Below are 13,166 nucleotides of genomic sequence, written 5' to 3'. Positions count from 1 at the left end.
CCAGATTCTGGATATATTTTGAAGACAGAGTCAGTGAGAACAAAGTATAAGAGAAAAAGGAGAAAACCGAGGAAGACCAAAGCTTTGGACACACCAAATATAATCAACTTGCTGGGTCCAAAGTCATCAACCAACATGGGAGAGTGAGAGAACAGATTTGAGAGGCTGGCTCAGTTTTAGCCTCACTGAGTTTGAAATACTACATATTCAAGGGGAAATGCTGCAGAGGCAGCGGCTGGATAAGAGAGTCTAAGGTTCAGGCATACAAGAAGTTATTGTACAGATTCAACCTGAGGTTCTTATCTGACCCTGTGTCTTTTCAAGGGATCAACTTGGGGGTCCCTTGTTATTCTTCTGAAGGGCAGCTGATTCGGTAGAAGAGCAACACTAAAATAATGTGTTAGGTGGTGCTGCCTTAATTCTAGGGACATCATCATCTATCCAATGGGAAAGGCAGACCATGATTAGAACTGACAGAGCTCCCAGAAAATAACCTGGCACTAAACTGCAGACATTCCAGAGACAGGCGCACATTTAAACCACATCTCTGCCTCTACCATTTCAGCACCCATTCCCAGATTTCTTTTCTTCTGGCTTTGGCACTGCTGTCCCCCACGTCCCCTCACCACACAAGACAGTATGACTGAGGTGAAATTTATACCCAATAGTCACATAAAAGATACTTTAATACTGTGGAAACTTCAGCTTTAGCCTTCTCAATACTGAATCTTCATTCCCATTTTAAAATGCTGGCCTGAGGTTGAGATTTTTTATTTCAATTTAAAATGGAAAGCCTCACATTTTATACTAAATATAAATTTTATGCATAGCATACACTTTATACTTAGTGTACATACTTTGGAGATGATTTATTTTTAGTATATATGCTGCCAAAGCGAGTACTAAGATGGCTTTATTAAATGTCTAAATCAGTAAGCCATAATGTACCACATCTAATGAAATCTGGAAAGCAGAAGGCAGACAGAAAGGGAGAAGATTAATTTTCAATACATGTGGACTTCTGCTAACCCAACACAATGTAAACAACTAAAAGGTCTTTTTTTAAACATATTTCAATGATATTTACAAATCAGGATATGACTATCCAACAAAGACAGGACCAAAATCTTTCATACAACTGTTTAGAACCGTATTATACAATGAAAACTCAAAAATACTTGCTGGTAGGAAAGAGAATCCACAGTACCAAAACCAATCAATCCCTAGCCCTAAGAACCCAGAAACTCTGGAGTATGTAGCAACGGGGACTTGGCTTTGTTCAGTTTGCTAAGAATTGCTAAGAATTCAAAGAGGCAAAAAAGATGGTTATCCAAAAAAACTCAATATATGGAAAGAAAGTCAAACATCAAGAAGACACAGTAGTCAGAAACGCAAGAAATAACAGCCATAAAGACAGAGATATACTGACAGGTCTAACTTACGCATGTCAAGGGGAAAAAATACTTCAAAGCAGTTCTTATCATTAGATCCACTGACTTGAAGAAACAGTGACCCGACCCCAAAGAGATTTAAAAAAATCACTGCAATCTAGTTTCTTACCTTCTATAAATGTACAGGTACTATAACACCACCTTACAGTTAATATTAACATATTACACTGCTGCTGCTGCTAAGTCGCTTCAGTCGTGTCCGACTCTGTGTGACCCCACAGACAGCAGCCCACCAGGCTCCCCCGTCCCTGGGATTCTCCAGGCAAGAACATTGGAGTGGGTTGCCATTTCCTTCTCCAGTGCATGAAAGTGAAAAGTGAGAGTGAAGTCACTCAGTCATGTCCAACTCTACGCGACCCCAGGGACTGCAGCCTACCAGGCTCCTCCATCCATGGGATTCTCCAGGTAAGAGCACTGGAGTGAACTGCCATTGCCTTCTCCAACATATTACACTATTGCCTGCAAAAATAATCTTAACAGTGTTCCAAAAGGCAGATGGGTAATTAAAGGACAATCACAGATAGATACAAAAGATCACATAAGATTCCATTTGTATGGAATATTCACAATAATAGTCACTGAAACAGAAAGCAGACTGCTGATTCCCAGGGACTTGGAGGTGTGGAACAACTGCTTAAATGGGTAATGGGTTTCTTCCAGGATGATGAAAATGTTTCAGGACTAGCTGTAGGTGATGGTGTGGGTTCACAACACTGTGGACGTGCTAAATACCACCAAATTGTTCACTTTCAAAATGATGAGTTTTATGTTATGTGAATCTGACCTCAATTTTTAAACATTCATAATAAATAAAACCCTTTTTTAGCTCCGGGTTTCAAAAAAAAAGAAAAAACATTCACACCATATGTGGTACCTCAATTTGGGGAGAGAAAAAGAATCAACAGGCTGTAATGGGACAGCACAGATGGCTGAAGACAGCTCAATGTGCTTTCACTCCTCGTCCTCAGGACAGGAGAAAACTGGAGCTAACAGTTACTAAGTGCTGGCTGTGTCTGGTGTTCAGAAGGGCTCATCTGCTGGGACGTTCTTGGGGGGCCAAGACAAACTAAAACAAAAAAACAGATTTCTTGAAATCTACTCTTTGGACTTGTAGGTTCACAAGTTATGTACTCCATATTCAGGAGGATAAACAAAATTAACTGGTACTGGGAAATACACACACACACCTCACACACCCCCCACGCACACACCCCTAAGCCATGTTTAAGGCATAGCTATTATTCCACACAAGATTTAACTTTAACAGTCACTCAAAATTTTCTTTACAAAACTGAATGTCAAAGTAAGCACCCAATCCAAACAATTTAAATTTATATAATTCAAATAGCTAATCTACTCAAAAGCGGTGGGGAGCATACAGAGGAGTGAAATAACTGATTTTGTGAATTACATCATAAATAATTAACTCACAAGATCAGTAACTGGAGAAGATCCTACTCTCACAACATGTCTCTGACCCTTAACAGCTCTGAGCCAGTAACTGAGACTAATATCCAGCATTTCCTTAGGAAAGTACTAAAACACAAAACACACAAACCATAATTTGAACTATGGAATCAGCTGGCCACATGAAATCAGTTTCACCAAATTTGCAAATATTCAGTACAAGACATCACAAAAAATTAACATCAGCATTTTCAAGGTCAGTATTATGTCTGTTCAACTTCTTGGAGTCACACATTTTTGTGATATTTTTAACATCTGACTGAAGCTTCTACCATCACAAGACGCTCACACTGTTTACAGACACTCCAAAGCTGCAGCTGGTGCTCCTCAGTCACATCTTATTACAATAAGCAGAGTAGCAGTTTTCAACTGCAGGTATATATTTTACTACAGATATGTAAAAAACTCTGATATAACTTGCCATTTTTCTCTCTAAAGATGGAAAGACACATGCACAATGAAATGGGAGGCAATAAAGGACAATGTTATGACAAGATCACAAATTCAGAGGTCCTTATGCATGCATACTGCGAGTGTAGCTATCATGCTGAATGAACTAAATGCTAAATAATGTTGACCTTCCTTATATCTTTCATGTTACTTTTCATATCTTTTCCCAACCCATTCAAAAAACGCAGAAACTTACCCACACAAGCATTGAGGAACAGCCAGTCAGTCTTTTTCATCCTGTTTTTAATTTGCTTTAGTTTTTTGAAGTCCACTTCAAGTTCCTCCTTGCTGCCGACAGCACCAGCCAGCTCAATCCTCTGGAAATCCATTTTCACCTCCGAGTCCCGTTTCATAGTTGGCGGTGATCTTCTCTGGCTGTTGCCACTGCTACAGCTGCCTCTCCATCGAGCTCTGTCTTGCTCATTAATTATTGAAGAAGCCTCTTCAGTCTCTGCCAACTCGATTGCTTCAATATTATTAGGTCTGGGATGATCACAAACAACACATTTTTTAGCCTTGGCCCAGTTTTCATATGTGCAAATAGAACAAGTCCAATGCTGGGTCCTTGTGTTCAGTTTATTTCTATCATTGTATTCCTCACAAGGATCAACAGAAAAAGCAACTGGTCTTGAGCCAGATCCTGAGGATTGAGGAGATTCTGTGGGACTCCTGGTCCTACGCTGGGATAAGCACTGAGTGCATCTGATTGCTCTTGGCCAGTTCAAATATGTGCACATGTGGCATGACCATTTATTGGCATTTTCCATGCTATATGAAGATTTAACCCTTGGTCTTGCGCTAGAGTCTGGACAGATCAAAGGACTACTTCCTCCTTCGGTGCTGGAAGGATCCCAATCTCTACCAACATCACTTGAGCCACTTTTAAATGGATCTTCTGTAATAATTGTTCCACTAGGTCTCTGGGCACGACACATAGTACACTTGATTGCAGATGGCCAGTTTTCATACGTACAGTATTCACAAGCCCACTTAATTCCACGTTCTGACATTGTGCACTTCTTGAAGTGAGTTATGTCAGGCAGGAAGCTATAAATAATTAGGACATGGTTATTAAAACAATACCTACATAATTCCACCCCTGAAAACATGCCCAAAATATAAAAGTAACCTTCAACTTACAAAACATCAATTTGTCAAGATATGCATGTAACATTGCACACTGAAAAAAAAAAATTTTTTTTTTTCCCCAGAGAGACACTAGAGATAGTTCCCAAAGAAAAATCTTAGACCTGGGGATTTAATGAAAATGTACTTTGGAATGCAAGAGAGACAGGCAAAGGGAAGTTTGTTCTAAGAGGGAAGGTTAAAGCAGGAAGCCTCTCACAGAAACGTTTCATCTCAGCCAGGTCATCACCATCAATTTAGAAAAATAACCAGTAGTTAAAAGATTCAAAGGTAAGGGATAGAACACAAACCCTGTATCTTAAACACATAACATTCTCAAACTATGAGCGACAGACTATTATGCTACTGAGGCATAGGACCACAATGTTTGATTCACTAAAGAATTCAGAAGATCAAACATTCAACTCTATTGTTCTTCCTAAGGGAGAAAAGCAGCCTAAATATGCTAATTACCCACTGCTCTTAATAAGCACAGGTAGAAAAGATGTTGAGGAGTAATGCATACAATTAACAAAATAACTATGTGAAACAAAATTAGTTCCTTGATACCTATATCCTCAAAATCTTGCTCTGTCTAGAGTGCAAAAAATAAAAACTGCACATTACCTACTCTCGGGATAACCAATCGACAAAACATCCCTGAGATAACCACTAGCATAACCACTCCAATATAATTTTGAATATTTATACTCAAAATATTCAGTATCTAAAATGCACTCAATTACATTAACTATTTAAAAGGCTCCTAGGAGTCTACACTGGACTTACTAACACTACAGTACTAGGAGGACTTTATTATTTAACGACAACCAATCTTTAAATGAAGCAACTTGCACAGCAATGTAAAGATTTTTTAATGGCTTGAATTTAGACATTGGCCACAAAAGCCAGCCTTTCCCTTTTCTTAAATCCCTTTCTCAACTAAATTTGTATCATCCTGCTACCTATGTGAAACCAGAAACGTGAAAGAAATCTAGGAAAAGTAACAGAAGCTTTTCCTTCTCTTTCTCAAGGATTTTTCCTTTTGAACCTGGAAAGCAAAATCTTTCACTTTACAAGTGTATTATTACGTCCCTGCTTGCCAAGTCCTCACTCCTTTTAATAGCGTAAACTTTGTTAAGAGGAAAATTTCACTATAAGAGAGCCTACTATTTAATAGCTAAAATAAAAATCACACTTACTAAGATTTTAGTTTCCATGCTATAACCTCCACCTTGAACATGGTCAGAATGAAAGCACAGTTTACAAATCAGAACAAAGACAAGACTCAGTCGTCATGGTGGCTCAGATTCTGACTTCCTCAGGAGATACTGCAAAATGTGGTAAGTGGTTCTGCAGAATTGTGAATAGCTATTCCTGTAAAGGAGACCAAAACTGAATTTCACTTGAAGCCTGCTACTTTATCCAAAAGTATTTATTGTTTTAAAAAGGCTTTATTTTTATAAATTCTCTATTCTAATCCTACTCATTTATTTTAATAATGGACTCTGATCTTTAGAATTTTAATACAGCAAAAGGTCAGCTGATTGGGTTGGTCAGTCAAATTAGGTACAGGAAAGATATTTTTTCCCTAAAACCTTAAACATATGTGTGTATGCACTATTATCATTCATCTTAAGTTGGTAGCAGGGCTTCCCTCATAGCTCAGTTGGTAAAGAATCTGCCTACAATGCAGGAGACCCCGGTTCGATTCCTGGGTCGGGAAGATCCCCTGGAGAAAGGAAAGGCTACCCACTCCAGTATTCTGGCCTGGAGAATTCCATGGACTGGGGTCCATGGGGTCGCAAAGAGTCAGACACAACTGAGTGACTTACAATTTAAGTTGGCAGTACCAATAAGTAAATTCCTAACTGTATTACTTATTATTATTGAAGAGGGAAAGATGGTATAAACCAAGTTAACAGAACAAAGCAAATAGAGAGAGAGAGAGAGAGAGAGAGAGAGAGCTTATATTTAACTTTGAAATCCTTTTCTCGTTCAGCAACTTTGTTTTTCTCAAACCCAGGTAATTTATATCTATCTACTTAAGATTTTTCTAAGAAGGCAATGGCAACCCACTCCAGTGTTCTTGCCTGGAGAATCCCAGGGACGGTGGAGCCTGGTGGGGTGCCATCTGTGGGGTGGCAGAGAGTCAGACACGACTAAAGAGACTTAGCAGCAGCACTTAGATTTTTAAATTTAGTTTGCACCTACTGATTATACACAATCTGACAGCAATCCAAAAATGCGTTGAAGGGCGAAGGCTAAAATCATAAAAACATTCATAAAATGGACAATCGCGATTTAATGGCAACTTTCATATTCATTAGGCAGTTTCTTCCTTTGGTTTCTCAGGAATGAAATATAAATAAATTACTTGCTCATGCTACTGGAAACTAAAATGAGCAAATAGAAACTTAACATGACAAGAACAAATGGCACAATGTACATATCCAAGGATACATAATCTCAATATTTCATTTAAAACATTCACTTCAAAAATTCACACTTTCTTTGTTAAGTATGACTTTGATATAGTCTCAACTAAACAGTTTATGGCCTTATGTTACCTTAGCTAATCTTCATGGAATTAATACTGTGCCAGCATAACTTAAATGTCCATGTCTCACAAAATACAAACAAAAGACCCTGCCATTAAAAAATAAAAACTCGTCATGTAAGCCTGGTAAATAGCCTGTGTGTGCTACGTGCTTAGTCGCTCAGTCATGTCCAACTCTTTGTGACCTCATAGACGGTACCCCGCCAGGTCCTCTGTCCATGGGCATGCTCCAGGCAAGAATACTGGAGTGGGTTGCCATGCCCTCCTCCAGGGGGTCTTCCCAAACCAGGGATTGAACCCAGGTCTCCCAAACTGCAGGCAGATTCTTTACCGTAGGAGCCGCCAAGGAAGCCCGGTACATAGCCCACCCCTCCCCAAAATTCACATAACTAAGCATTATCAAAACCAAGCTCAAGAATTCTGAGGTAAGTGCATTATATTAGACAATGATACATATAGTATACACTCTACTGAGACGTTGTAAGATAGTTTTTTCATAACTGAAAGTTAAAATTCAGTTTTAACTACAGGGGAATTTGTAGTGTATTTACAATTTCGAGTAATTGACCTCAAAATAGATATATTTCTTCTGCAGTGTTTAGTAATGCTTCATAAGTACGGTCTAGTTCACTATTAAACATGACAGTATAAAAAATGTTTACTTATGAGCCCCTCCTTTTCGCTAACCACTGACCCAAGCATCATAATACTCATAGTTTTATTAGTGTTTGAACTTGGAAGTATATAATTAAAAGCAGTTGTGAATTTAATACTACAAAACTTTTTTATAAAGTTAAAATCCTGGAGAGAATTATCTGAGAGCATCATTTGTTCCTGTGGTAACAGTAAATGGAATGGAAGAGTAAAAACAACATCAGTTCAACTACGTGATTTTGCATTACTGAGATGAAATTAATACTGAGTACACTTGTTCTACCAAAGTCAAAACATCCCAAAAAGAACATGAAATTATTTTCAACCAGCAACCAGCTCTAAGATTTAATACTTCACACTGAAATAAAACCATTATTAAATACCTTTCAAGTAATCATATATTCAAATACCCAAATAAATTTAACTTACAAGTCTATTTTTGCATAAAACACAGCTTTCCAAATTCTATCCAGTGAATCATACTTCAGCTAACTGATACACAAAGTAACAATAAAATCTATATAATAAGTGCCCCTTCAAGGGGCATGAGCCACAACTAATACTCTTAAATATTTCTTGATTGAAATGCAATACCAGCAGTTCCCATCTTGTGGACCAAAGAGTCCTCGAATCTATACATCGAACCCTACCTGCAGACTGAATAATGTCTCCAAGTGTATTAACCATTTTCTAGTATCAAATTCACAACTGCTTTTGATATACTTCCAAGTTCAAACACTAATAAAACTGTGAGTAGTATCATGAGTCAGTGGCTAGCAAAAGGGAGGAGCTCCTAACTAAACATTTTTTATACTGTCATGCTTAGCAGCGAATTAGACCATACTTGTGAAGCATTACTAAACACTACAGAAGAAACATATATATTTTGAGGTCAATTACTCAAAATTGTAAACACACTACAAATTCCCCCAACCACCTACTAAAACCCTCTGAAGAACTAGAGAAGTGAAATGGTCCTAACCAAACACAAACTCCTTGAGAAACAAGCTGACGGAAACTTAACTGCCAGTTAGTGTCAAATGACAAACAGTTATCCAAAGGAAGGTCTAAGATATAAGTTTTATATTAGCTTTATTAGTGAGCCTATATTCAGTAGTGCAAATATTAACTTTTAATGTAAATTGTTAATGTAAATATTAATTAACATAAACCTGTGGAGATTTACAAATGCTCAGAAAGTATTTTAGGGGAATAACGATGAAAGCTAAAACTAGGATACTCCAAGCATGATGAATTTTCAGGTTCTATTAAAATATTAGCACAAGATAATTCTGAATGACAATATTTATATTTCTAAAAAGCACTATCCTTAACTCCTGAGCTCCAAATTCCACATAGTCACTTCCTCTTTTCTCCTCAGCATCTTTCTACATCACTGTCTTCCTCATAACAGTCAACAGAAAAAACAACTGGTCTTGAGCAAGATCCTAAAGCTTCACGATACGGCGGACCCTCTGTCTACAAATCTCACCTCATTTCAGGACTCCAACAGCTTGCTGCATTCCACATTAAACCTCTTATCGTCCACCTGCAACAAACCCCAGCCTGACTTCGCTCTCCAGTTTCCATTAAGGACGCCACTGATACTACTGGACCCAGCACAGCAGACTCATCTTGAATTCTGCCTTCACCCCATAGATTCTTTCTAGTGGTTTCTGTACAATCAGTTTTCTTTCTATTTCAGAGCCCATCAACCCTTTTTCAGTTCAGGTCAGAACTACTCTAATAGCCTCCTAAGCGCCTTCCCTTTCTAAATCCATCCAGCTCACCATTACCAAAATAATCCTAATAACAGGGCCCTCTTTCTGCAACTCTTCTGTTACAGTACAAACTCTCAGCTCTTTCCCAACACACAAACACAGCACACACCCTAGACCCACTCATGTACTACCACCCCTCCACAATATACACAAGAAGACATTACCTGAGGAAAAGAAGCACAACAGACGTAACACTCAATTCTGGCAAATCTTACCCATCCTTTAAAGCTCAGTTCAAATCTCATCTCTCTCATAAAATTTTTCAAATCGTTTCAAGTATATACACTCCAAGCAACCACAACACTTCTATCCCCATTTGGCACCTACTGTATGTCTTCTTTAGGTTTAGTTTCTGGAATACTGATTTGTGGAACACTGATTGTGTCATATCATTTCCTACACTCAGTTTTCAATCAGAGCTTCCCAGGTGGCACTAGTGGTAAAGAATCCACCTGCCAATGCAGGAGACGCCTGGGACTGTGGTTCCATCCTTGGGTTAGGAAGATCCCATCGAGTAGGAAATGGCAACCTGCTCCAGTACTCTTGCCTGGAAAACCCCATAGACGGAGAAGCCTGGCGGGGTACAGTCCACGGGGTTGCAAAGAGACATGAGGGAGTGAGCACAGTAGAGCCAAGCTGTCAAGAACTGGCTCAGAGATTCTAATGGTATGGAATGGGGACCAGTCCTATGTCTAGAAAAATCCAGAGAGGATTTTTCTGGATTCAGGTCAACTCATGTTGAGTGACCTGAACAGAAAAATGAGCAGAGCTTTTGAGCAATTTCAGGAAAAACAGGAGAGATTCTAGAGGATGGGATCCACTCCTGTAGCAAGACCTCAGTAGACAAGCCTACCACTCTCAATTAGGTACCAAGCCAAAGGCACACAAAAGCTGGTTAAGAATTCAAGTCCTGAGGTGGCAAGGGCACAAGTGCACAGACTTTTCTGATCATTAACCATCCTCTGAAAGTCCTAAATCTGTGTCAGATCATGTATAGATGATTAAGCACCAGTGAGACCCAAAAAATATGCTGACCGTCCCCTCCTTCAGAGATCACCATTCTCTATCTCATCTGTATACTGAACATATTCGCTAAGAAGATCCCTTCCAAGCAATGTGTGGATAAGTTGGACAAAATTACTTTGGTTAAAATAATAGTTAAAAATAGTAATCAAATAACACTGTCATGGTGACTTTGGCCTTACTGGCACCATGCCTTAATTAACTAAGGCAGTTACCCGTACAACCAGTACATGTAACTTTGTTCTAACAAACCTAAGTCCTTAAAATATAACAAAGAATATAAAGTTTACATTTCAGTAAGTCAACACTGTGTTAATTAGGAAAATTAATAAAAGCTATAATGTTAATGGTTTCTCGTAAACCGCCAGATAACTAGTACCCCACTGATACATAAACACAAGGTTAATTTACGGTATGTCAAATCTCAAACAACAGTAAGGCTCCTTTTTAAAATCTGTATCAGTCATTTCAGGAGAAATTCTATCTATTTACATACTAGGGCTTTATCTGTAATTTCACCAACTTCCTCTGTATTCTCCAGTTCTCAGTAACAAAAGAGAGGAGGAGTGATAAATACAATGATAGATGGACACACAGGTTGATCCTGAGCTACTGCAGAACCCATCTTAGCATGCTTCCTATACACAATTTCACACACATCACAGGTCAATCATGCATCGCAAATTATAGTCCTTATAAACAAAACTAATTTAATGTAACAACCTAGGACAAGTTACTGAAGGTCTACTACACACTCGGAAATGTGGAAATATGTACCTATTAAATACTGTCCTTATGCTCAGGACACTTGCAATTTAACTAGATAAAAGATGACTACGGCTTTCTTAAATGCACACAGAAGTGGGGAGATTATCTTCAAGAGTGTACATCAAGCCAGCATTTAAAATACAGTAAAACAACTCACAAAAGCTATGAACATGTTACTTCACTCAGAATTTGGTTTTTATCATCCTATCCATTCTCTGTTCACACTGAACAGATCAGTCCCAATTAAGAATATCTATCCATGGGGTTCTCCAGGCAAGAATACTGGAGTGGATTGCCATTTCCTTCTCCAAGGGATCCTCCCGACCCAGGGATTGAACCTGGGTCTCCCGCATTGTGGGTAGATTCTTTACCGTCTGAGCTACCAGGGAAGCCCAGATAGGAACCAAAAGTCACGACCAAACCTAGCCCAACTAAAGGTCATCTTTTTAACCAAACACTGTGTTATCTGTGTGACAGAGAAAGAAAGGGTAGAAATTTTTAAATAACCACTGAGTTCTGATATAAAAGTTGAAAATCAGGCAGAAGCAAGTGAATGAAATATTCCAGGGCAAAACCAACTCAGAGCTATTACAAAGACAAGTTATTAACATATGTTATTTATTAATAGTGTGAAGTCATTCAATTAGATTACTTTTCTCACAATTCCTACTATAATGAAAAACAGGGAAATAGGGTGGGGATTTTGTGAGTTGCGTTTTCATTGCTTAGGCCGGGAGAACAAGTACACAAAAGTTTAGCAAAGGACAACCTGGGGAGGAATGCCAAAGACAGCAGCAGCCTGAAAAAGGACTGCTTAGCCAACTATTAGAGGTGAATGAATGCACAGGCCAACTCTGTCTATTTCACAATTTTGCCAGGGTCAGCCTTGTCCAACTAAGAAAAGAAAATAGCTAACACTTAAGCATTTACTATATGCCAGATACTGCTCTAAGTACCATACATATTATTAACTAATCTAATCCTCAGAACTCTATCAAACAAGCCCTACTATTAATATAATCTCCAATTTTAAAGACTGGAAACAGGAAAACAAAAGTTGAATAACTTGCCTGAAGTGACAAATCTGCTATGTGGCAGAGCCATGATTTGAACTAGGGCATTCTGATTCCAAAGTCTGTACCAAACAGACAAAGTAATAAAAATACACTTATACTGCAGTCCATAGTCACTTATTCCCATTATCCAGAATTTGGACAACTAATAAACTGTACTGAGTGACTCACTAAACACCTTTCCTAGATAACTAATAACAGACAATCTCTAAACAAGCAAACTAAACTTGAAAACAGACACTTGATCAAATTTTACTAGCTTTTTAATTTAAAGTTACACAGAATCTTCCCAAAGCTTATCTAGATTGAACTACTGCAAAAATGCCTAAAAAGTTAACTAAGCAAGACATAAAAAGTTATTTTTAAAAACAAGATAAAACTAAGTTTTTCATGTAAAACTGAGTGGGGAAAAGAAAAAAAAAAAAAAAACACCTGATATATACAATATGATTTTCAACTATAAAATGCTTTTTAAATATTTTTTATTCTGGAGGCAATCCATGGAGAAAATATAAAAGTCAGCTTGACTTATCTTAAACCAATACACTAATCCAAACTACTAAAGAAATCAAAGTACATCAATTAAAAGTACAACAGAAAACCTTCCATTTTCACTGAGACAACTGAAAAAGGGAAAAGTCTCCCCAAATGACAGCCATGTGTGAATTTCACTACCTATCCATGACCTTGTATTAGACCAAAGAATGACTACCTGTGAGACAGTAAATAAATCATTTTTATTGCTAAGAGCCTTAGTTTCCTAATCTGTGAAAAAATGACTTAAGATGTTCACAGTGCTAAGAATCTGCCTGCC

The 13,166-nt window shown here is 38.1% G+C and overlaps 1 protein-coding gene across 4 annotated transcripts in view; it reads right to left on the bottom strand.

The window, feature by feature from the left end:
- Positions 1-13,166, bottom strand: part of ZRANB1 (zinc finger RANBP2-type containing 1) — a 72,826-nt gene that overhangs the window by 41,650 nt on the left and 18,010 nt on the right. For 2 of the 4 annotated variants that reach the window (XM_065923510.1, XM_065923511.1), the window contains exon 2: positions 3,565-4,415. In XM_065923510.1, coding sequence (XP_065779582.1) covers positions 3,565-4,378 — 814 coding nt within the window. In that variant the 5' untranslated portion in view covers positions 4,379-4,415. Of the gene's footprint in view, positions 1-3,564; positions 4,416-5,695; positions 5,871-13,166 lie in introns of those variants that run through there. The other 2 variants (XM_065923509.1, XM_065923512.1) reach the window with 2 other exon arrangements.

The sequence above is a fragment of the Muntiacus reevesi genome, chromosome 2, assembly GCF_963930625.1.
Source record: "Muntiacus reevesi chromosome 2, mMunRee1.1, whole genome shotgun sequence".
NCBI lineage: Eukaryota > Metazoa > Chordata > Mammalia > Artiodactyla > Cervidae > Muntiacus > Muntiacus reevesi.
This window is presented reverse-complemented; position numbering and strand designations above follow the sequence as displayed.